The sequence below is a fragment of the Limanda limanda genome, chromosome 8 (genome assembly GCF_963576545.1).
Source record: "Limanda limanda chromosome 8, fLimLim1.1, whole genome shotgun sequence".
In the NCBI taxonomy this organism is placed as follows: Eukaryota; Metazoa; Chordata; class Actinopteri; order Pleuronectiformes; family Pleuronectidae; genus Limanda; species Limanda limanda.
Genome location: NC_083643.1, coordinates 18,826,096 through 18,851,048, shown reverse-complemented (window position 1 = coordinate 18,851,048; position 24,953 = coordinate 18,826,096). Strand labels below are relative to the sequence as shown.

Here is a 24,953-nt window from a genome sequence, read left to right as displayed (position 1 = left end):
TGGGTCACCAACACCTGGAGAACGGACACAAGCACCAGCCACAGGAATGCCTGTGTGTTAACTGACGCTGCCCTTTTTTTTTCAATCAGTGTCCGAGAAGGGCGAGCAGCCGAGTCATAGGCCACTTTCCTGCGATGCGACTTTGGTGAAGATTTAGAAGAAGATAACAACGTCGTAATTACCTGGGCTAAATTGGAACTGTGGCTGCTCAATGGGCTGTAAACAAGGTTACACTCGTCCCCTTGGGGTAATTGTTTCAAAAGCCTGCAACAGTCTGGTCCAGCGATGGCAAAATTGGAAGGGGTGGTATCCAGTCATTTCTCAGACCGCTGAAGCATGCCCGGGTGTGTAGGCTGAAACTCGGGATGATTTGAAATGGAAGCATAACTTTTTGTTCCATTTTACTCTAAGTATTGAAGTCACAAGTCTCAGTCAGCTTTTAACCCAGAGATGATAGGGTCCTGTGGGTCAATGGGCACCACCCGCATTGCTTTTTACATTTCAGCGAGTATGTCAATTCCTATTACAGCGAATTTGTTCAGCCGCGGCCACAGCGCTCCCGTAGAAATCATGCTGTAATAGAATATGTACACAGGTGGTTAAATCTATCTTCTGCTGGGAGGAAATAGCACGACTGACCAGAGATGCATGCCCACTTGCAGATGGGCTGCCTGTTTGACAGTGGCAGAATGGAATTCAGAGCACACTCGCAGAAATTCACTAATTCATCACAACATCTGGCCAAGCTAAATAATGCTGTGGCCCTTGAGCTTTGAAAAGGGCGACATGTCTGCAAATATTAGAGCAGATTGTCTGTTTACAGGCTAAACAAGCGTTTGACTTAATTGTTGAATCTTAATAGCAGCAGGCTGCGGCACCGCATGGCGTGATGTCGTGTCCGTCCTGCAGGCATGACCACAGGAAAGCTGCAAACAGACGAGTTATTCCTCTGATCCCGGTAGCATCACGCCGTGTATCTGGGAATTCACAACCACGACCTTGCCGCTGTGATCCTCCCTTGATTTCCAATCCTTCTCAGCATTCTGTCCTTTGTATCTCACTGACTGAGGCACGGCTCGATTTAATGCATGCATCTCAGGGAGAACCCCAGCTTGTTTTTTTATCAAAGTTTGATTATAACACAGTCAACCCCCCCCGCCTTTGAATCTCACAGCTGAACACTGGGCCGCGTGTGAGATTGAGAGATGAGAAGAATCACAATAAATGTGCCGCTGCAAACTGATGTGGGGGTACGTCATTTTCCACTGTTGCATGATGAGCAAACCTACTGTGCTGCAATGCTGCTGTGTGCACAAACCACGAGGAGTACATACATTAAAACACCCACACACACACGGACACACACACGCATACATGCACAACACACCCACACAAGTTGTTTCATCACGATTGCTTCGGAATGCATGCGTTGCAGGTACTCTGTCTTCTTGACGTGCTCCCAGCCGTGATTAATAATTTGCTGCTTACATTATTTAGAATCTCTAAACTAGATGCCTCTTTATTAACATGCATTTTACATTATCATATAGGCTCAGGCCACATTAGTGTCATGTAGGCACACCATGGGCCCACATGAATTTAATCAAGCATGTTGTCTTTGGTGTGTACGGCTGCTCACGAGGACATCATGCCCACGGATGTCATTAAGATTTTACATACATCGGCCGTCTCACGTCGGGGGGGTTGATATAGTCGACTTTAGAGGGAGGACAAATCTGTCCACAGAAATGATCATGACAGTGATTATCGCAGGGAATCAATCTGAGATAATTTAATGAAAGTAAGATCGGCTCCATATCCAGGATACTGCAGCTGCTGCATTGATTATCACATGGTGACATTTACATAGAAGATGTAAAATGATGATGAGATTTCTTTTAACCATATAAGGTATACAGGCCTTTATTTTTAGTTAGTCAATTCACAGTTTTTCATTTTGCTCGATTGCTGTCATTACTTAAGAACGTCTTTATTGCTGTGTTGTTTGTGCTGATGTAACTGATGTAACTTTGACCTTAAACCTCATCCATCAGTAAACACTGATTACATTGATTCAGCTGCGGTTTACTGCTTCAAACGGCCTGTCGATCAATGTGGACGTCTTAAGAGGTTCCTATTCAGTGTCCTATGATCACAGCACTCCATTATATTTGTTGATAAGTTTGGATTATGGTTTGTTTCTGTAAACCTGCAGTAATTAGCAATAGGTAATTTGACTACAGGCGAACTAGAACAGCTTAGACAGAGGAGAAAGAGAATCTGACTCTGCACTACCTCTCTGTTATATGGACTGTTTTTACCCTCCAGCTCAGTTCATTGCTTGGGTTTTATGGCCCCTGCTACTTGCTATCTGCCTTGCACCAAACAACAGACTCATGCGGGTTGTAAATACGTAAATGCTCAAATGCTCACCACATCTACTTTGTAAGGTGATAATAAGTAAAGGCTGTGTTAACAAATTGTTCTGCAGCCCCCAAATGCACAGAAAAGCATATTTAATCATACAGTTGCCAGTACATCCTGTTCATCCTGTTATAGTATCCAACAGTCCCCTCCTGAAACCACACACACATTCACTAGATCCAGATTCTCATTTGGATTTTCATCGAGAGCCATTAGTTATTCTCTGAGAAATATTATCTCACAGTGTTAGAGAAAGTAAAAACATATTCCTGGATCCACCACCTGATCCAAAGCCACACCAAAATGAAATGTGTTCTTTTCCCTGACCCATGAGACATCTTTCACCCTAGTTTCTCACGATAATCTGCCTGCTAGTTGTTTTATAATCCTGCCAAGAAAAAAAACAACAAACGAAAACACAACCTCCCTTGGCTGAGATAATAAGTAACGTGATGTGGATCAACCTCACATTTCATTTAACAGCATCAGAAGCCTCGTTGTCATGTGCATGTGGAACGCCTCTCTCCCACTTACCAACATTTAGAGGAACATTTACTCTGACCTGACAGAGCTAGGGTGAGGGAGGGCTTACAATTATGTTATTATTCCCAGTGTGAGACTAAATACTTAAAATCCATTAGAAAAAAAACGTGAATTAATCTGGTTCATTTGAAAGGGATAATAAACCCTGTGTAATGAGCATTATATGGACGAGAGTGGCAGCTCCTCTCGTGGCCTCTAGGTGCAAGTTAGAGTAGGAAAGAGAGAGAGAGAGAGACATGTGTGTGTGTGTGTTTGTGTGTGTGTGTGTGTGTGTTGATGTGTACGCTCATTTGTGCATGTGTTGTCTGCTTATGTGTTCATGGATTTGTCACTCGAATGGGGTGGGGGATGGATTGGAGATGTATGTGTGTGTGTGTGTGTGTGTGTGTGTGTGTGTGTGTGTGTATGTGTGTGTTTGTGTGTGTGTGTGTGTGTGTGTGTGTGTGTGTGTGTCTGTGTGTGTATGTTTCTCTGAGTGTGTGTGTGTTTGGCTGTGTGTCTGTCTGTCTGTCTGTGTGAGTGAGTGTGTGTGTGTGTGTGTCTGTGTATGTATGTTTCTCTGAGTGTGTGTGTGTGTGTCTGTGTGTCTGTCTGTCCGTGTGAGTGTGTGTGTGTGTGTGTGTGTGTTTGTGTGTGTCTGTGTGTCTGTCTGTGTGAGTGAGTGTGTGTGTGGGTGTGTGTGTTTGTGTGTGTCTGTCTGGGTGTGTGTGTCTGTCTGTCTGTGTGAGTGAGTGTGTGCGTGCGTGTGGGTGTGTATGTGTGTGTTCCATTCCGCCTGTTGTGATCCAGTCCCAGCTGTGTCTCATTAACCGCTGTCATTTTAATCCTCTTAGTCAAATCCCATAATTTTGTCCATCAACAAAAACATAAGCAACAGGGCAGCGATTAGGCTAACCCGGTTCCAGACGTACAAACTGGAGAAAGTCTAGATAGAGTTCAGTCACATCCGCCCTTGTGTTATGTAAAGCAATCAGGGGCCTTATATTACATTTTTCATCGACCCGACTTTGGTGCAAAACCACTGTTAATCAGGTTTGGACCGAGCAGAGTTCTGGGAGCTGAGAGGATTTGTTGATTGTTGCTCTACTCATCTGCAGCTTCTCTGGGGATGACGAGCGTTTTTTCGTTCTGTTGCGGAAAAAAACTCTGGATTCCTGCAGTCAAATTCCAGTTTCCCCGTGTGGATTTATTTGAAAACATATGACTGATTCGGTATCCCTGTGGCCTCGCAGTCCTCTCCCTGCCATCATGAAAGCTATTTTCTTCTCCTTCCCCGCAGTGACAGCTGGTGTGTGCTCCTCACCAGCAACACTTCAGCTCAGACCAGCTCTATGTATAGATCGCCTTCATTGAAAAAGCCTATTTCGGGGGGGGGGGCTCTTGCAGCTATGAATATAAGAGCAACACTCTGCCATGCTTTATTTCCAATGCAATCGCCTCTTCCCCTTCCAAATGAGTCCGATAATGCTGCAATGCGCAAGCTCTGCTGGGCACATTAAAAAAATCCAACTTCCTTTGTGAGGAGAAACTCCACATGATTGTCCAAATGTCAAGCTGTCCCCCGAGAGGCATTGTAATGTACACACAGCTCGTGGTTGGTTTTAATTGTGACATTTGTGAGATGTGGGAGAGCAACGTTTGTGCTCCCTCTCTCCTGAGACAAAGCTACCCAGAGGATTTCTTCTTTTTTTTTTTCCACCACCGGAGCGGATTGTCCATTAATTGACGGTACGACTGGTGAATCGATCTGTCAGGTCGTATTTTCTCGAGCTGCAAATGAGTTTTCCTGGAAGTTGTGAGAGTAGCTCTATGAGAGGGTTTGCAGCGTGTGTGTCTCTGTGCGGTGTGTATATGGTAATGCCACACTGTGTTGCCATAGCGTCCCATGATGCCCATAAGTTCAAATCAACACATTGCAATTACCATCTATTCCTCAGTGTTGCGGCTGCCTGTAGAGTGAGGACAAGCTTCACTGCTTTATTCTCCCGTACGTCATTCCCGGGCTGAAAAAAACAAGATTAAATTGGTTCTGCTCAACTATTTGCTGTCAACTAGAAGTAGATGGTTCAGCCTCAGAGAAGAAAGGTATCCTGTGAATCTGCGACCAAACACTCAGTCAAACAGACAATGGAGTGTGTGCGGGCGCATAGGCAGGCGGTTGGAGATGAACGCGCACAAACTCACACTCCAAGAAAATCACGCACACGCTCATAACGTATGATGACACACACTCGCTAACCGCGCAAGCAGTAAAACACAGCGGACCACACAGTCAAACATTAGTGGCGTGTCAGAAGTCTGTCATTTCTTGTTTGGAAGATGTGAAGGCGTAGGCCGGATTTGTGACCTTTGTTGTGACTGCGAGGCTTGTTTCTCCCTCTTTGGAGAAGATGATTAATTTCTGTTATTTACATTACTGCCCTGCAGGCTCCTCAACAGGCTTCACACATTTGTCATTTCCACCGCACTGTTTTTTCGAATGGAAATTAAATAGAACGTACAGCCTCCTGGCTCCACCTCACCGAGACTCTTTAAAGCAGAGCAGCAGCAAGCAGGAAAAAAAAACAAAAACGTATTTGCTCATAATAAAAAAAAAAGCCATGTCAACATGGCACTGCAGCAGTCACACAGTGCAGAGTCTTTTTGCTCCAGTAAACACTGTAATCTCGGGGGCTGTGAGGTGCTACACTCTAACCATTCCCACACTGCTCCTGCTTAATTAGAGCTCTGATTGGATGGGCACAGTCCATAAAGCAGCCATAACACTGCTTCAGTCCAGCTGCAGATCTGTACGGCTTTTTTAACATTGGTTTACAGCCATCGGAAACCATGACATCCCCAGGTGTCTGTGTGCGTATGCTTCCCCCGACACACACACACACACAGACACACACACACACACACAAACTTGGTGAAGAAAAACCTGACAAATTTATGTTCACCCTGTTCTCACTTCCTCTTCCTCTCCTCTCTTCCAGCAGTGCAGGGCTGATTTCTCTCACCTCCTGGGAGTGTGGCAGCCGAGTAAAAGAAGTGAGAGGAGGAAACAGGGAGTTAAAGGGAAAGTGAGAAAAGACCTGAAGGTGTCCTGAGAGCGGTTATCACTTTATGGAAAACACTGCGACTAATCCTCTGAGAGTCACTGCACTCGCCGCATCCCCAAATAAGAACTTTTCTTTGTGCGGTTAAGTACAGACAATTCCCTGCTTCCCAAGACGTGACTGTCTCCGTCCCCCGCCCCCCCCCCCCTCCTCCCCTACATTGCTCACACAGCCTCGGAGAAACAAACAAAAAAAAACACTAACAATCAACCGTGTGCCTTGTTTTTTCATGACCATCATTAGCTTCCACCAACACAATTAGACTTTTTTATGCTGTTAAAAGAAAAACAGAAACAAAGTAGCTGTTCTCATTATTAGGGTCCGCTGGGTTTCACTGCAAACGGTCTGATTGGAAAACTCAAGCCTCTGATGAGCCGTAAATGAGTTATGGTCATTTATGCTAATCGAAGCTACATGCCACACATGTCTCGTCCTACGTCGGACAAACGCTTTATATCCCGATGAGAAGCGCTGGCGTTTGCTCCCTGGGGTTGTATTACTACAGCTGGCCTGCAGCTATGATCATAACTTAACATCCCCCATAATGGGCTTGGCCTTCTAAGTAAGCTGACCTGTTAGACCTGGGACTGCTTGACGGTGGTAATTACACACGTGAGTCATTCAAATGAGCATGATTAGCCGGTAACAAGCTGGAAGAGTGAAAGGAGGTGATTAGACGACTTCGTGCTGATTCATCTTCCAGTGGGGAAAGAAGAAAACCCAAACCGCTGCAGGTGAATACTTGTGTTGCTTGATGCAGTAATCGCCCTGACGATGTTTATACTCGTGGTGGTGAGCCCAATGAGAATCTTAAATTGTAATAAAATGTGGTTTTACTACTCTGATTCAGACAGAAGGCACACCACACCAGAGTGAAAATGGAAAGACTTTTATACTGTCGTGTCTGCTCAGGCACATCAGAAAGACGTATTCTATTTAATATTAGCGGTTCAGTTTGGGTCGCTTACCTACTGTTTATTTCAGTCTCTTGTTTAATTTAACCACACACTTGTGTTGTCAGCGTAGCCCCTGAGCTACGCTCAAAGCCACAGCGTTGCCCTCTGGCTTTTTTTCTCCCTTTGCAGATAAAGAAACCCATGGCTTAGCATATCAAAATGTTGCTCTTTAATGTGGCAGGTTTATTTATAGAGGGGAGGATTTATAATTATTTCAGCATCACAAGACACACTGGATTGTGTCATTCTAAAGCTGGTAGGCTCTACCTGCCGTCATAACATCTGACAAGCGACTCCAGGCACTTTGCTGTGCGGTGTGAGCCTGAGTCCAATTCTGACAGTGTGTTTTTGTGAGATTTCAATCACGCCCGCTGTCCAAACTTTTTCCATTTAGATATTCATGAGTGTAAACACATACCTTAGCAATCCCTTACACAGCCACTGTGGATGCACAACTCTTTGACTAGCCACCAAACATACATCAAAACGTTTAACAGCTTTCCTCTGATAGTTTCCTCTCTCTCACGCTCTCCCTCTTTTCTGCAAGTACGTCTGATTCCAGAGCTGCCGGATCCAGATCTGAATTACTCAGCAATTATTATTATTATTTTTTATTGTATCTACTATTAACTGGTGCTGGTATGTGGTATCATTAATAACTTCACAACATGTCCTAGCGCAGAGCCAGTTCTAAACCTACTTGTTTGGAATGGGCAGTGCTCTGGAGCTAGTTTAGAATTTGTCCTTGTCATCAGTGAGTCCTTCTCAAACAGTTGCAATAAAATAAAAAGTGACGGTATACTTTTTATCGTTTGTGTGCTGGAGGTTGTGTTCAGAGCTTTTCATTAACAGTCTTTGGGGCAGAGTGAAGTTTGAGTGATCATTCTACCTGGTTTATCTGTGATGATTTTAACGATTTTATACTCATTTTTGTTTCATAAAAAATGAATTCATGTAACTGAATGTGCTCCATTGCTTGTGGCCTATAAGTTTGAATTATTGAAGTCAACTCGTGTTTTGTTTTTTTTCCAACAATCGACCCAATCTCTCTGGAAACTGGACCCATGACATTGTGACCGTCCTGCAGTTGACATGGAGTGAAAAACACAGTGTGACTTTATTGTGCGTTGCCTACTTTGCAGGCCGCTCACAAACGCACACCCCCTTGCCCAAACACACATTTCATAATGATCTTTCACTCATCTTGAAAAACTTGCGGAGCGGCAAGACAGTTCTAGCAGCCAGCGCTATTAATAACATGTTAATGATGTATATCTGCTTTGAAATTCTAATATTTTTGTAGGGGCTCAATTTGAAAAATCCATCACTGGTGTATGTGTGTGTGTGTGTGTGTGTGTTGGGGCGTGGGAGGTGGGGGTTGGGGAGGTGGGCTGGTTATTAGTATGTAGCTGAGGAATTATCGGAGCAAGGGCCTTCGCTGCCTGTCTGTCATTACAACACTGTCAGATGTGCTTTGGCCGGGGGGGCTGTTAACGGGAGCACAGGGACTTATCTTCTCAGCTGTAAAATGATTTTCTGTCTCTCCAAGAGATACTGGGAGTGTGTGTGTGCGTGTGTGTGAGGGGGGGGGGGGGTATCAGTGATCTGAGAGTAATTAAGATATGGGCTCACATCACACAAGGGCTTTGCATGTGGGAGATGAGCAGATAAAATGTGAACGTGAAATAGTTGAGTTTAAAAGGAGGACTTTGATTAATTACAAAACTCTCAAAGGGCCGTCCACCCCCTCCTCCATTGAACCGCCGTCCAATAGCAGCTGCTCCGGAGCTGATGACCTCGACACCTTTCCTTTATCTTTAATAGGCAGGTTATCTCGTTATGCATTGCAGCTCACCCGTTCATTTGCCATATAGCTCTTTCTGCAGGCCTGAAATATGTCATTATCTCCGTATCAAGCTGTTCCGTGTAAAGATTTCCTGTAGAGGGTAAGACAATCGCCTGCTCAGTGGCACTTGAATAGAGTTCATGACACATAGACTGCACATCTGCACTGGTGTCATGATTTTGAATGTAGAATCTTGTTTCTGGAGATGCTGATTGCAAGTTTGCCTTATTAATAACTCCCTCGCTCAGAAACCCTGACCCTAACCCACACATGTTCATTAGATATAATCCCGCAGCCTGAAGTGATTAAATCACAAAGACTGGAAATGAGGAAACAACTTGCCTCGCCCCGAGTGAAGTAACCAAATCTGCCTAAACCTGCAGCTCCAAAGAAACTAAATTAGAAGAAAATTACAACTCACCATTAAATGGGGTTGGTCTGTGCCGGACTAGGCTATTTCTACCTATTCCTGCGTAGTTGCCAGGCAACCAGCAGAGAGCCCTGGAAGGAACTGCCCAACGCCACAAATGATCAGTAACTCCTAAGTAATCGTAATGATTGCCATTTTCATGATTTAGTTTAAACGGAGAGGTGTACACTGTTGATTATGGCGTTTAGAGGCTCTCGTAGGTGGTTTGTGAACTTTGGAAAGAGTCAAGCTGTGTCCCTCTCTCTCCTGCTTCTTTTCCAAAGCTAAGTGGACGCTGCTGTAGCCTTGTCCTAAACGGTGTGTATTTATTTTGCGCTTTTCTAGTCTTGATGACCACTCAAAGGGCTTCACAGGGCAGATCTTTCCATTCACCAACACATTCAAACAGTGCATTTATCTTCTCTATTCCCATCAGGGGCAATTTGGGCTCCAGTATCTTGCCCAAGGACACGTCAGGATGTGGAATGGGGGGGGGGGGGGGGTAGACTGTGATCGAACCGCCATCCGTCTTTTCAGTGGCTGACCCTCTCCAACCCCAGAGCTGTGCCAAATATATTAAACATATAGACATGATAATAGTATTTATTTTCTTATCTAAATCTCTGCCAGAGAGAAAATATGTGTGCTTTTTCCAAAGTTTGGAGCTAATTATTTACTCGTCAGTGGTAGAAACATCAGCCTTGCCCTGTGTGATGCCCTGTGCATTCATTTGTAAAATTTGGGATTGTTTGGGTTCAATTCCCACAGAAATAATTGCATCTCGTTAAAATCTGGTGATCACAACAAGAGCAAGAGGAAGTAAAAAACATGTTATGAAAAGCAACTCGGGCTGGGCTTTCCTATGAATTGATTGTCATGGGAATTTGCTATCATCTCCTAAGTGCCCCTACTATTCCCTATGTCTGTGGTTTGTGTGCTTTTTATAGTAAAGTGCAAATGTTTTTACAAAAGCCGCTCAAAGGAGCTTGAGATTTATGCGCCGATGCTTATCACAGTTTACTGATATGATGTATTTAGTCTTCCTCCAAGCTGTGATGCTTATGATTGATAAAACTTTCAAAGGGATTAAATTGATTCGCCTCCTCCCAGCAAGGTTAATAGGCCACACTTATTTACAGCCCGCCAAAGTGTTCCGTTCCCTTTTCAACCCTTATCTCCCTGTTCCTGTGGACTATATCACAAGATATCTGCTTCAATGACAAATCTCCGTTCACTGGCTGTTCCCCTGAATACTATTCACAGCTGACTGACAACTCTTTCCTTGTGGGACTGAGAAGAAAAAAACACAGAGGCCACGAGACAGGGAGCAGAAGCGAAAGAAATTTTTGCAGCACAAATAAAGGGGAGGTGGAAGAGCCTTCTGCAGAGCCTCCTTTCATGATGATATTTCACCCTGAACAAACAAGCTGAGCCTCACAGAGAGAGGGAAGCATCGATCTACCCGGCTCCAATCATAATACATCCACTTTTACCCAAGTTTACTTTCTGGCATTCCATCAGGGCTTTATAAATTATTTTGGGTGACAAATCGATCCATTGCTTTGCAACCCCGCTCTCTGCTGAGTGAAGGTACACTTGATAGTGAGCACAGTGTGTGTCTATATATGTAAATGTGTGTCTGCATGTTTGTGTGTCGTCTGCTTGGGAGGCATCATCTGCCATCTGGCCTCAAAGTACAGGGGCCACATGGCGGGGAAGCAAATGTCACCGGTCAGGTCGGCCAATGCCAAGTTCTGACAAATGACGTCAGGAAAAGCCCACACCGCCACTGCCCAAACAAACAACCCTGCCACCCGGGCCCATCCCCTCCTGACCCGACTGCCTCAGCTGCTTGCTTGTGCGGATGGTGATAGTAATCTAGGAATTAAATCTTATCCTTCGGTGACAGTCCCGGTTGGCAAGAGATGAATGACTAAATACAAGTAGAATTTATACGTAGGGATTAGCAACAAATTTAGGAAGTGTGGAGAAAACACTGAAAGCCTGAACTTGTGGCTATTTATCACCACCAGTCAGATGATAGAAAAAAAACAAACAACAGAAAAGATCCACGTCTGAGCCGGCCGTATTAAAGCAAGTGATATTTAAGCATCAATCAGCTGAAATGGCATAAATTGCTGAAAACGATCCCCTGAAACAGTGCTGCCAAACAAATATGATTTCAACGCCGCAGCAGATTAGATCATATTTTTCCTGTCTTGGATGCAGTCCCATGTGCCCCGGCTATAACGGTCAAGCAAATTTATGCGCACCAATGATGAGCAATGAACTCTGAATGTGGTGGTTAATGTCTGCTCTGATCCCGGAGCTGAACAAGACTACTAACCTCTGTCTTCCTCTCAGCCATTACTCCGCCGCACCAAGGCAGCTGCAACATGAAGGTTTCAACTTGGGGGAAAAAATAGAAAGGAAGAAAAAAAAGCTTAATTTCAATTTGCTGCTGCGGCTGCACAGACAGTGTGAACCCGTTAACAACCTTGTGTTTCAGATGTATACATAGCATCTGCTCTGCACCTCTGCAGCGAGCTCTGTGTTCAACAGATGAGGCGGGTAAACAGCGCAATGTCCTTGGAAAACAATTACTATTTCAATGAGGGTTTGCCAAGCTGGCATCACGCTGTCTTTGGTTTTTAATTACACACCCTGAGATAAACACACATCTGTATTGTGCTCTGCTGCAAGGCTGAGAGAAATACTACAAGGTTGAGCTGACAAGGCGAAGTGTTGGAAGGTGTGATTCAGTTTAGTTCCATGGCCTTGCTTTACATTATCCAGCTGATGTGCCCTTGTGCAGCGGCAGTTAATCGTGCAGCGGTGGTGCACTGGACTGGAGGAGCCCCGGGCACATGCTGCAATCTATGCACGGTAGCTATAGGCAGAGGCTCTCACAGTGACAGACACCTCCCTTTCTCTGCTAATCCCTTCCACACCTCCTCACAAGATGACAAAAGCTACTCACCCTATAGACACAGTGAGAACGAGCTTGGTGGAAAAAACAATTAAAAAAAACGTGCCAGTGGGTGGAACACTTGTCCTTATCTTATTGTCTCCCATCCAGAGTGCACTGCACTGTATGGATTCAATGAGTCAGATCATTCAACAACATATTTGTGTTTTCCAGCTGTAACTGCATTAGTCACATATGCTGCAACATACTTGGATGTCTCTCGCGGCTGTGAGGCTACAAACATGAATGTGCGTCAGGTGCTAAAATATACAGGTGGCATTACAAGGGCTGTGAACCATACACACCCATATGTTCTATTTGTAGATTTCTGACAAGAGGCAGTTGTAAAATTATAGATTACCCTGACAGGGGTAAGACTATAGTCACACAGTCCTCGAGCACCAACATCAGCCTTCAACCCCCCCCCCCCCCCCCACTCCCCGCGTTACATCGCACACAGACATGAACACGTATAAATAGCTTCGCAAATGAGCGCCTCCTTTTGTACACACACACATGCACAGGGACACAAACACACCAGCTGCCACATGCAATAAATAACCAAGAAGACCTACTCTATTTTACACATCCACAGGGGGTCAATAACTCATTAGTGCTGAGGAAAAGGCAGAAGCGGCTGAGGGAGGGGACGTGGTGGGAGATGGGCTGTGCCGCTGTGGGCCGTTCACCTGAGGATGTAAGCGTGTCATCGTGTCCAGAGGTCATGAGCAGGATTCATGGCTTCATTAGAAGCATGTCATAAAACACGCCACCGTGTTTCCATCCTTGAAATAGGCTACTATACGTGTAATTTGCCTGTTTTATTCGTCTCTAACCTTTTTTTTTTTTTTTTCTTTCTCGGATTTTTTACTGCTCATCCTATTGGATTTTTATTTATTATCCTTTTATCACTTGTCATGATCTTTGCATCTCGTTGAAAGGCTCCATAAAAGTAAAGTTTATTATAAGGTTAAACTAGACCCGTGTTCCACTTCAACCACAGTGCAGAGCAGTGGTCTATATGATTGTCTTTAAAAGGCATTGTAAGCATTGAAGCAAATATTTGCACTGTGGATGATTTGTTCTGCCCACTTGCTATTTCTGGTTTAAATTTAGAAAAATCACTTTAACAGTTTCAAATATTTTGAGTTTCACTATCGATGACCCGCATTAAACGGCTGCCGCCCCTTTACTTCTTCCTTAACAAGACGCGGCAAGTCTCTAGTGAAGGGGACTCATCTGTTAAATCATCTCAGTCACTGAGTAAACTAAATATAGAAATACAGAAAACAGGCTGTGGTGTGGGCGACATCAGGGGAAGATTGTGGACAGACTGTTTAAGTCAAAGGATCAAATGGGAAAAAAGAGATGACTGTGTGTGCGTGTGTGTGAGAGAGAGAGCAAGAGAGAGAGAGCGAGAGAGAGAGAGAGAGAGAGAGAGAGAGAGAGAGAGAGAGAGAGAGAGAGAGAGAGAGAGAGAGAGAGAGAGCGAGAGAGAGCTAACATGAATGTCTTTGTTGGTTTAACAGAGTGACAGTGTGTGTGTTGGTTTTGCGTCCCTGCGTCACAACACAGAGCCCATTTAAGGATCTGTTTTCAAAATATATCCTGTTGCACAACCTAATCCCAAAGGCTGCAGCGACACTTCAAGTTCAAAATGTCAGCAGGCTCCATGGAACTGGAAGGGACAAGGGCCTGATCATGTTTTGTCACCACTGCGAGACACGGAAAACCTTAATGTTAATGAGATTCATGTAACATCCAAACCTGTGACTTCCATCTTTGAACTGATGTCCACGGGAGAAAAACGACCAAGGATGCGTTGTTCAACCTTGTTAAGGACACATGCTAATTACTTGATCCAAAAAGTAAATCCATAAACACACAGACGATGTAATTAAATCTTCTGCACGGCTCTGTGTCAACATCAATCATCTGAAATGACCTTGGAACTTCTTGAAATATAGACAGTGTTCATTAAGTATTTCAGCATCTTGGATTATGTGTTTCTGACAGAGACAAACACCACAAAACAATACCAGGAAGAATGACCAGTGTTTAATGAACCACATTTATCCAACACTTAGATATTAACCAAATGCCCATTAAGGTTTATTTTAAAGGGATATAACACTGAATTTGACCCTGCATGGTCTTTGCCTTTGTCTTATGCTAATTCAGTGTTATGTCCCCTTAAAATAGACCTTAATGTGCATTTGGTTAATATCCAAGTGAAGGACAGATGTAGTTAATTACAGTATTAGGGTTAATTGGTCTAAACAGCACAGGATAGACTAAGGCAAATGGATATATGAGGAATTATAGATTCAAAACAACTAATTTAATTTAGTCACATTGAATATACAAAGCAAATATTACCAATAATTCAGAAGATTTTTACCAAATTGCTTTGCTTAAATGAAATGATATTTAAATGACAAATAACCCCTCTGACTATACCTTTTAAATAAAAACACTGTGGCTATCTGTGCTTTGACAAGCTTGCAGCTAGTCTGGCATCGAGCTCAGCTGGGACGCCTGCGTTTGGTGCCATTTGGCAACCACTGGAATATTTAAATGCCCTAATGAATACATAGCCCCTGGGCCTGACTGCTCAAACTGAACACTGAGTGTGCTCTGACATGCTCAGCATACACTAATGGGACTTCTGACAGTCCTGTGCATTCATCCTACAAAAAACTCGGCGTTGCGCCAGAGGGGACCAGAGGCTGGGTGCGAGTGTAGTGCACTGGCTGGGGATCCGGAAGCCAAAAGGCCACAGGTCTGGCTTGTGCAAAAATCTGACGTGTCCGTCCGCGGCCACTTATACTGTCAAACTGTCCTTAAGCGAGACACTGATCCGCTTCCTACTCACTTGTTGCAAATTACAGTACTTTGGATAAGCGCAACAGCTGCAGTACATTTCCCCCGAAAGGGAACGAGTCTGGGTTAATGGTCAGAGAGAGAGCATCTATTTTGCAGGAAGCTCAGCAGCTGTATGTTCTCACACTGACTGAGAAGCCCGAGAAGCCCCGTGGCTGCTGAGAGCTCGGGAGCTGTCCGTGGTGCTGAAAAACCAAATCCGCAGCCAAATATGGTGCACGGCGCAACACATGCTTCCACGGTGGACGCAGCTGCCTCGAGTCCCGTAGGAGATGCCAGCGTTGCGTTTGTGGAACAACAAGAGACATTTCATTGATTATGTTTATTTTGGAAAATGTCAGTAGAGCGGTGCAGTCAGATATTGTTGACCTTTGAGGCTGTGTAACAGAGTGCTGCAATGGGAAATAACAATATCGATCAAGATTTGTTGCAGATCTGAAATCCTTGCATTTATTTCTCCCACAGAAAAAAAAAGATATTACAACTCTTCAATTGCAATCAATACACGCTGCAGCATTTTAACACATGAATCAAACAAGGGCATCACTCTCAATCTGCACACTGAGTGGACCACACGTGTCATTTTCTCCTTTCAGGGACCACAGAGAAAGTTCAATGCACTTCATGCGTTATTGTCTCAATGCGGACAAAAACAAACACATTACGACCCCGACATGAAGCAAGCCCCCCCCCCCATACTTCACGCCTTCATATTAACGACGTTAAGTGGGATAGTGAGGCTCCGTGGTGCGCTACGCAAACGCAAAACCTTAACTCGGGGCTTTTTGCGAAGCCGCCTATTTGCATTACTCTACCATTACGCATTGATTAGTTCCCCCCACGGTGAAGCAGCAGAGGAATTTCTGGGTGCAGATATAGGACCACTCCTCTCTCTCGCTCTCTCTCTCTCTCTCTCTCCCTCTCTCTCGCTCTCTCTACTGCATATGATTTTCTCTCCTCTCTCCACAGCCTGGCTGATGCTTGGTGCTGAAAAAGAGGGGGGAGGGTGGTCTTTGCAGTCGACGAGAGGAACAGGACTTTATTGAGGAGTATAGCTGCAACGAGAGGGGGAAAACGCATGCAACCGAGCGCCGCTGCCTTCTGCGGATGGTAACAAGAGGAAGAGGAAAAAGAAAAAGGGAAAGGAAGGATCGCGCCGGGGCTGCACGGACACTTTCTGCCGAGAAACTGCCGCTTGAATTGTTTAACTTGTTGATGCGACGCTATTGTACCGTTTTCCTCTATCGCCGGGGCTGCAGTGACAGATCGATGGGAGGCGTAATCGCAAGTGTTCTCTACCGAGGATAGGTGTTTTTATTTCAACTCCCCGTGGATACAGTTTTTAAAGAGCAGCCTTTCCTGAGGTGGGTTTTTTCTTTCACTTCACTATTGGGGGCAGAGAAAAAAAACACACATTCCTGCTTATTGATGGGTGACGGTCTCGAGGTCCAATTCATATTCTGCCGCAAAGTAGGCTCTTCCATAGCTGAACAGTTCCACTGTGGGTATAAGGCTGGAGAGCGATAGGCTCCTCAACAGAGCTATGCGCAATATCAGCACAAGTAAATGGGTCTGTGTGTTTTCCTATCAGCTCAGGTGCTTCCGCAGCCTATAACCACCGCTTGTCTCTGTATCTGCTGCTCTCCCTGCAGATGCGATCCATCTCCGAGTCGTAGCACGGTGATCAGCGGAGCGGGCTCGTTTCGGAACCACTAGCACGGGTCAGCATGGCAGCAGGTGTAGCGGCTTGGCTCCCCTTCGCCCGAGCGGCGGCCATAGGATGGATGCCCGTGGCCAGCACCCCCATGCCCATCCCTCCCCAGGAGAGGAAGAAAGCCAAGGACGGACTCATCATCCTCAACGTGAGCGGCACCAAGTTCCAGACGTGGCGGAACACTTTGGAGCGCTACCCGGACACTTTGCTGGGGAGCACCGAGAGGGACTTCTTTTTCCACGAGGAGACGAGCGAGTACTTTTTCGACCGCGACCCGGACATCTTCAGACACATCCTCAATTTCTACCGCACGGGGAAACTCCACTACCCGCGCCAGGAGTGCATAGCCGCCTACGACGAGGAGCTCGCCTTCTTCGGCATCATCCCGGAGATCATCGGGGACTGCTGCTACGAGGAGTACAAGGACCGGAGGCGAGAGAACCAGGAGCGGCTCCAGGACGACGAGGACTTAGACAATAGCAATGACGCACCGCCGGTGAACCTGACGCACCGGGAGTTCCTGTGGCGGGCTTTTGAAAACCCCCACACCAGCACCATGGCTCTGGTCTTCTACTATGTCACCGGCTTCTTCATCGCCATCTCGGTCATGGCCAACGTGGTGGAGACGGTCCCCTGCGGGTCTCTGCCCAACAGGTCCAAGGAGCTGTCCTGCGGGGACCGCTACTCGCTGGCCTTCTTCTGCTTGGACACCGCTTGCGTCATGATCTTCACCATCGAGTATCTCCTGCGCCTGGTCGCGGCCCCGAGTCGCTACAAGTTCATGAAGAGCGTGATGAGCGTCATCGACGTGGTGGCCATCATGCCGTACTACATCGGCCTGGTGATGACCGACAACGACCAGGTGAGCGGCGCCTTCGTCACCCTCAGAGTCTTCCGGGTCTTTCGGATTTTCAAGTTCTCCCGGCACTCCGCGGGGCTGCGCATCCTGGGCTACACGCTGAAGAGCTGCGCCTCCGAGCTGGGCTTCCTGCTCTTCTCCCTCACCATGGCCATCATCATCTTCGCCACGGTCATGTTCTACGCGGAGAAAGGCTCCACGTCCACCAAGTTCACCAGCATCCCCGCTGCGTTCTGGTACACCATCGTCACCATGACAACACTGGGGTAAGCCTGTTAGCCGTCTGAGCTGAGCACGCTCAACTCACCCTCTCAGTTTTCTCTCTCCACCTCCATCAAACACCCACTTGTCTCTCAAACACGAGTCCCCATGTTGCTTCATTACAATGACAACACCCGGTAATGAATCATTTGTATGCCTCTAATTCCTGAGCAGTGAAATTAGCATGCTGGGCGACACAGAGGCTAATTACCACACATTCTTCCGCCATTGTTTTAACTGGTTGTGCAGAGGCCACAGGTGTGCGTTTACTGGGCCAATTATCTGCCCCCGGCGGCTGCTCAGCCAATCAGAGGGCAGCCTTGGTCTGCTTTGTGTGCGCCATTCACTGCCTTTCAATGAGGCTGCACCTCACCAGCACCTCTCATCCGAAGGTTAACCCTCATCCCTGCTTGTTGTTATTGGATGAGCTTTTCTGGAAAGGTCAGCACAATGGGGGGGGGGGGGGGGGGGGGGGGGGGGAAATACACATTGTGGGCAAACAACAGACGGTGGAGAGGTTTGTGTTTGGGGGGAAAAAAAAGTCCAAGTAACAGGAAGGAGAGGTCATTGGATGGTGGAAAGAAAGAATGAGGCTCCTAATCCTGCAGGCCAGAGAGGCATAAGTGTACAGGCCACACACACACACACACACACACACAGAGAAAGAGCTGTTCCATGACAAATGAAATGTCAAAGAACATTACATTGCCTTCATTGATTTACTTGAGACCTACTCTAACCCTAATCATAGTTATTAAGGTCTAACCATAACTCTTAACCGAATCTAAATTTAACCTAACCTTAATCTAATCGTAATGTATCTTAAAACATTCTTCACCTTAAAATGTTGTGAATGTGTTAGTCCCTGACCCTAACCTTAACCATCAAAACTCAATGCCTTACCCTAACCCATGTCTATTCCTAACCCTAAAACCAGGTCTAAACCCTGAAACAGCCCCTTTTAAGTGGGTCAGACATTTTGGGATGTAGGTTGTGGGCTCAAATGGTTGTGGGCTCAAATGGTCCTCACAAAGATATCTGAATAAGAACGCACACACACACACACACACACACACACACACACACACACACACACACACACACACACACACACACACCTCCTCTGTCTCTCCTTCTGTCTCTCTCAGCTCCTGTCTCTTTCTCCTCCTTTCACCGTGCTACAGTAAATATTTGAATGCTAATTTCATGCTCATGAACAATGTCAGCTGTACTATGTGCTGATGTAGCATTAAATAATTAAACACTGTTAAGAAGATTACATCAAATTAATTTGTATTGATGAGTCCATCCAGCCGCTCAGCTGCGGGGCCTGACTTATTATTATTACTACTATTATTATTATTATCGCCGTCATTCACTCCAGCTCAGCACCCAGGGGGCGGTGCGCTTTCCAAGGTGCTGAAAAGTTGTGTCAGGGAGCCGGGCAGCTGCCATTTAGTTTTCATCAGTTCAGATTCATGAAACGAATGCAGCGTTTGACTGCTTGAAGTGCGATTGCAGGTTTACGCAGAGGGAAATAATGATCACACCATTTCTTATTTGTGCGTAAAAATATCCCGGTGTCTTCTTTACTCACTGCTGCATGTGCCAGGCTGTGCTCAGCCTCTCAGGCGATGTTAGTCCTCTTCACTGATGACACAGAAATGAGGTCCTGTTGAAATAATGTTGTCTTTTAATTTCAAAGTCATAACATCAAGGATCAAACATTGCAAAACAAATTGCCACTGGCTGTGTGTACTTGTGTATCCTAGCTGTGTGTTTGTAGGTGTGTATGTGTGTGTGTAAATGTGGCTTTGTGCGTATAACTACATGTTTGTGATGTTTCAGGTATAATTCTATGAATGTAAGCTTTAAATACACACTTTTCTGTCCTATCTATGTTTGTGTTAATGTATTTAATTGACTTTTCATACATTAGATAAGATGCTTCTTGTTTTTGTCTGTCCTTTTATCTGCAGTGTTGCAGCTGTACTCTGCACCTGGTTATGCTTCAGATCTGCAGGCAACATATATATTTTTTAGCAGTCACACTATCCGTCACTAATATCTATGCGTCTGCTCTCATGCTGTGTTGACAATGCATTAGTGGATTTTTCTTTCTTCTTAATTGCGTACAAAGCTTCCCCTTGCACTCACTCAATACCAGTCAAACTACTACTCACCCTCGAAATGTCCATTGAGAGAATAATTAGTGATAAGCACGAGCTGATGATTGAAGCTGCCACCTCAAACGCAACGCTGCGTCGGCCACACTTTCCTTTCAGATTCAAAACGCAGATGAAAGACGAGTTGTGTAAGAGGGTGCATTATTTATCTTTGGGGAGCAACAAAGATTTTGCTGCATTCAGCCAGGAATCCCCTTTGTGTTGCTTAAGATGGATTTGAAAAAGATGTTCTGCCGTGTGAAAATAAAACTGAAATGTCCATGGTAATGGGGACGTTCCTGTCACTCCATTGTGAGCCATGACAGCCCGGCTGACAGATTTGCAACCTAAAACTGAAGCCTTGCAGTGGCGCAAAATGCTGCATAGTGGACCACCCGGTGGAGAGGCTGAATGCTTATCACTGAAAGACAAAGTGGACTTCTGCTCATGATCCATCATTGTCTTTAAAGAGTGCTTTTAAAAAACACATCTCACGCAAGCCTGTAGAATTTAATTGTGGTTGTCGTCGTCTCCGGTTTACACGGAAGTGGGGGAAATGTTTCTCGTTGTGCTCTCCTCCAATAACCTGCAAAGTGATCGGTTAGAGATCAGGTGTTTCAGGGTTCGGCGTGCAGGAAAAGAGATCCATGTCAAACAAATAGCTATCTATGTGAAAGTGGTAGTCATTTCATTGGGTGACAAATAAGCTCTGTAAAGACCAGCGATGGTGCTACCGGCTGCATGCTCCATCTGTGGCCTCTGAAAGCATTTGATTTCATTCTGATTGTCAATGGCGTTTTATGCCAGCCTCATAGTATCGTGATGCCTTTCCACTACATATATTTTCAATTTCCCTGACTCGCACCCTGAAGTAAAGACAGTGGTGTGCGTTCTCTCCGCTGCTGATGGCCCATTGATTGTGCTTAAGCAGACGTGCAGATATTGTGAGAGCAGGGGCTCCTGTTCAGAGGCACTTGGCAGGCAGCCTGAATGGTGCCTGGAGACCATTGGAGAATCAATAGCACTGTGCAGCTGTGTGTCACGCCTCTGTGTCTACTGCTCTATGGCACCAAACACAGGAAAAGAACCACTTATCCCACCTTATTTATTGAGCTTAATCTCTGTGGCTGCTTTCAGACACCCTGCAAAGTAGAATCTGCCTCTGTGAGGATGCTGCTGCCAAGATCTTCAAGAACTGAGAGACTGAGTGTAAAATATGCGATTGTTATCAGTGCTATTGTGTTCTCCAACTTCTGTGAAAACCGCACTGGTGTCAGAGTATAATTTTGTGACTTGATTCAATATTGTCCATTTAAGTCAGCGATAGATTCCAATATAGAGATAGCGTTGCACTTTATTGGGCCGGAATCAGATGTTTTCGTGTGCTCTTGTTTTCTCTGGATGATCCCCACAGTCAGACTGAATTAGCTGCTAAGGGAACTTTTGGTGCTCCAGATCTTTTAAGTGATTTAAGGTGTAATGGAGTGCACCGCTGTGAGCAGCTGTGAAAACAGTGGAAGTCAAGCGCAACCCACAAGGGAAGAGGATAACGGAGGACAGGGTTTAGTCTGGCAGAGAGGCACACATGTTCCTCCGGACACAGACATTACCTTTGATAGACCTAACTGGCCTCAGCTTCTGACACAAATGTTATTTTCAAACGCACAAACTAAACTTGCAATCCTTGGATCAACCAGTTTCTTTTGGCCTATGCCTCTGGATAATGCGGAGAGTAGTGATCATTCTAATTACCGATTTGTTGTGACATTTACTCTCTGCACTGTCCTACGGCACAACACATACGGCTGTGCATTGCATTGAGTCTCAACCGATACAGAATTTATCACAGTGTAGTGTGTCTGTGCTACAGCTCCATCCACCAAACACGACAGGAAAGGCTTGACAAGTGAGCCCTATAAACCTCTCAGGGTAGGATTTATAAGACAGAGGAGGCAAGGTTAACAGACACAAGGGTCACCATAGGGCCCATAAACCACCAGATGTATAACCATTATCATGCTTGCCAGTTTTGACACCTTAGCCCCGTGGCAATCAAAGCCTACAATGCAAAGCCGTAACTTCATGATTCAATGTGGTGCAGAGCAAAGCTTTTTGAAGTCCAAACCCCTCGCTGTATGTCAAATGTAACTGAAGTCTACAGGAACAGTCTGGGGGGGCTTTTTACTGTATCTGTTACCAAGAGATAACGAATGCAGTCTTAATGATATAGTATTCATGTGGTTGGCTAAGTTACCCTGAAGAGGATTTTCACTTTTTTTTCTCCAACTGAGCTCGACTGTCAGTGAGAACATTTGGTGCCTTTGATTATGCGCTGCAATCAGTGTAATTTCTGTGTTCAGTACAATACATTACACCACTTGGCATTGTGTATGTTATGCACATTAGGAAAATCAGCAATTCAATCAGCATTCTGAACCACGTGATGTATAACCACGTAAACCAGAAGTGGCTGATGTGAGATGTGTAGGCTGCCATTAGCCTATAGGCTCAGTACTCCTCCAGGTGCTTCATTGGAGAGGAGAGGTGATGCTAATGTGAGGCTGGTTATAATGGTCCACATGTGACAGGTGACTTAATGAGGGGATCCTGGCACTGAAATGTGTTTTGTGCGAGCTTGATTCTGCCCATGCAAATTACTGCAAAATGGAGGAGTGAGAGCGAGGGGCGGGAACAGGCAGCCGTCTTCGGAGAAGATTAAGATCATTCAGAAAGACAGAAGCGCGTAGAAAAAAAACTCAAATCCTCAATTGAAAACATGTAAATTGAAAATTGAGTATTAATTCTTCCCTCCCCCCCTTATTCTATTTGATAGTGGATATGCTGCTCCACATACAGTGTGTGTATATATATATATATATATATATATATATATATATATATATATATATCATTTGAAATACAATGTCAAAAGGAAAATGTATTTGTGGTCAGTCAACCCTGAACTGAAAAACAGATTATGGCCAGCTGGCAGGTTGATGTGGGGATACTGTGTGTGTGAACTGACTCTAAAAGCAGGCATGCGTCACTGCGGATGGTCAGATTGATAAATAATCTATATGGCAAGGACAAAATGGCTGTCCTTCCATTTGATTCGATTTCTTTGACAACCCGTCTTCGAGGCAGCACCAATAACACTCATTCCACGCTGGGGGTTTTCATTAATTCACTTTGAATGTGCTGCATTAAGTAGGGAAATAGACTAGCACGTTCTGCACTCGGGCCTGGGTAACGTAGTGTGAGGACATAAAATATGGCAGTATTTTTTTTTCCCACTGCTCAGCATTTTTATCTTCTTCTTTGTCTTGCAAGCAACACCGGAGATTAATGTAATTTTACGGCTTTGAGTTGCTCAGGATGAATGCGGCGCGGCTGCATTAGGAAATAAGGTGATATTTGAGAAAACACATCACCTCAATTTCATTGTTGTTGGTAGGCATTTGCTCTGCCTTGTTCCACTTCCATCCAATCTAACAGAAACCCAGAAACGCCTGACCCAGCCTGAGTGAGTGAATGAAATGAGGAAACTTTTCCCATTATGTGTCTGTGCCCTATCCTGATAGTTGATATGTTCCAAAAGATATCAGATGTTAAGTGTGTGTCGTGAGATCAGTGGATCAAATATTGTAGCGTGCAAATTTATCTTCTGCACCAAACCCAACAGTTATCTCTTCCTCCGGTGCTGCATGGCTTATTTACATAGTCAGCATTAACATACAGATGAAAATGGCGTGTCTGGTCATGGAGATTGGTATGCAGACGCACACAATGCCTTCTCATCACTTTGTTGAAATGTACAACCGTATTCTAAGTGGATTCTCTTTTCGTTTAGTCTTCTAGTTTACCCTCTGCTTAACATTAGATCCATGCAATTATCAGGATCGCAATAAATGTGCTCTAAAAGGAAATGTACAAAGTGTTGGGATTGCCTGTCTAAATATAGAGCCTTATATGATTAAACCTGATTCTTATTATTACTATTCTTACAAAGCTTATATTGAGATTGTTTCTTTTTATCATTACTCAGAGTATTTTGATATCATGTGGGGGATGTCCATGGGTCATGTTTTATAAGTGGAACATTTTCATCATTATTATATCATTGAGGCTATTTCTAAATTTGTTTTCATCAGCACCAACATTTCTTTTGTAATTTTATACAAACACAAAAACACGCAGCAGATGGTTTCTATTGCTGAAGTCAACCACTCGTGTATGATGTTGGAAAATGCTCTAACAATGACAGCTGTCGTGTTGTCAACTTAGGATTCCAACAATATGGTCATATTTGCTACATATTCAGTAATATTCATTTTTTTGGAATGTTTTTGTTTCATTTGTTTATAGTGTCTGTAACTGTCATATTGTGAAGGACATGCAACATCTCTATTTGCTTTTGTATTTCCTTTTTGTAAAATTGGTGATTTATGTATTTAATTTGATCATCCTTTTTTGTTCTTGATGTCACCAATGTGTTCGCAAAAGGGTGAAAATCATTTCATTTTTTACTTTATTCCTTCCTGTAGTCCTGTTCTCACTCTTTTAGGCAAAGAAACCACATTGAGTCATTCTTGGTGTTATAGATTAAAAAACAAGATTTATCGTGTTGATTCGTAAGCTTTCGAGGTGATGACAGAGACAGGCCAGCTACTTCTCCCTGTTTCTAGTTTGCAATCTAAAGGCTCAGCTAACCAGCTCCAGGCAGCACTGCAGCTTCATATTTAAGGTAAAACAAAGACAGTGGTCATCTGAGACTTTCCTCTCAGGAAGAATGGCGACATCAGTTGTCTGAGCAGGTTTCTTACA

The 24,953-nt window shown here is 44.7% G+C and overlaps 1 protein-coding gene across 1 annotated transcript in view; it reads left to right on the top strand.

Annotated features, from left to right (window-relative positions):
- Positions 1 to 16,857: 16,857 nt before the first annotated feature.
- LOC133009510 (potassium voltage-gated channel subfamily D member 2-like) overlaps positions 16,858 to 24,953 on the top strand; it is a 31,774-nt gene continuing 23,678 nt past the window's right edge. Inside the window, exon 1 of the mRNA XM_061077027.1 lies at positions 16,858 to 17,969. Within this exon, the coding sequence (XP_060933010.1) occupies positions 16,858 to 17,969 (1,112 nt within the window). The remainder of the gene's footprint in view (positions 17,970 to 24,953) is intronic.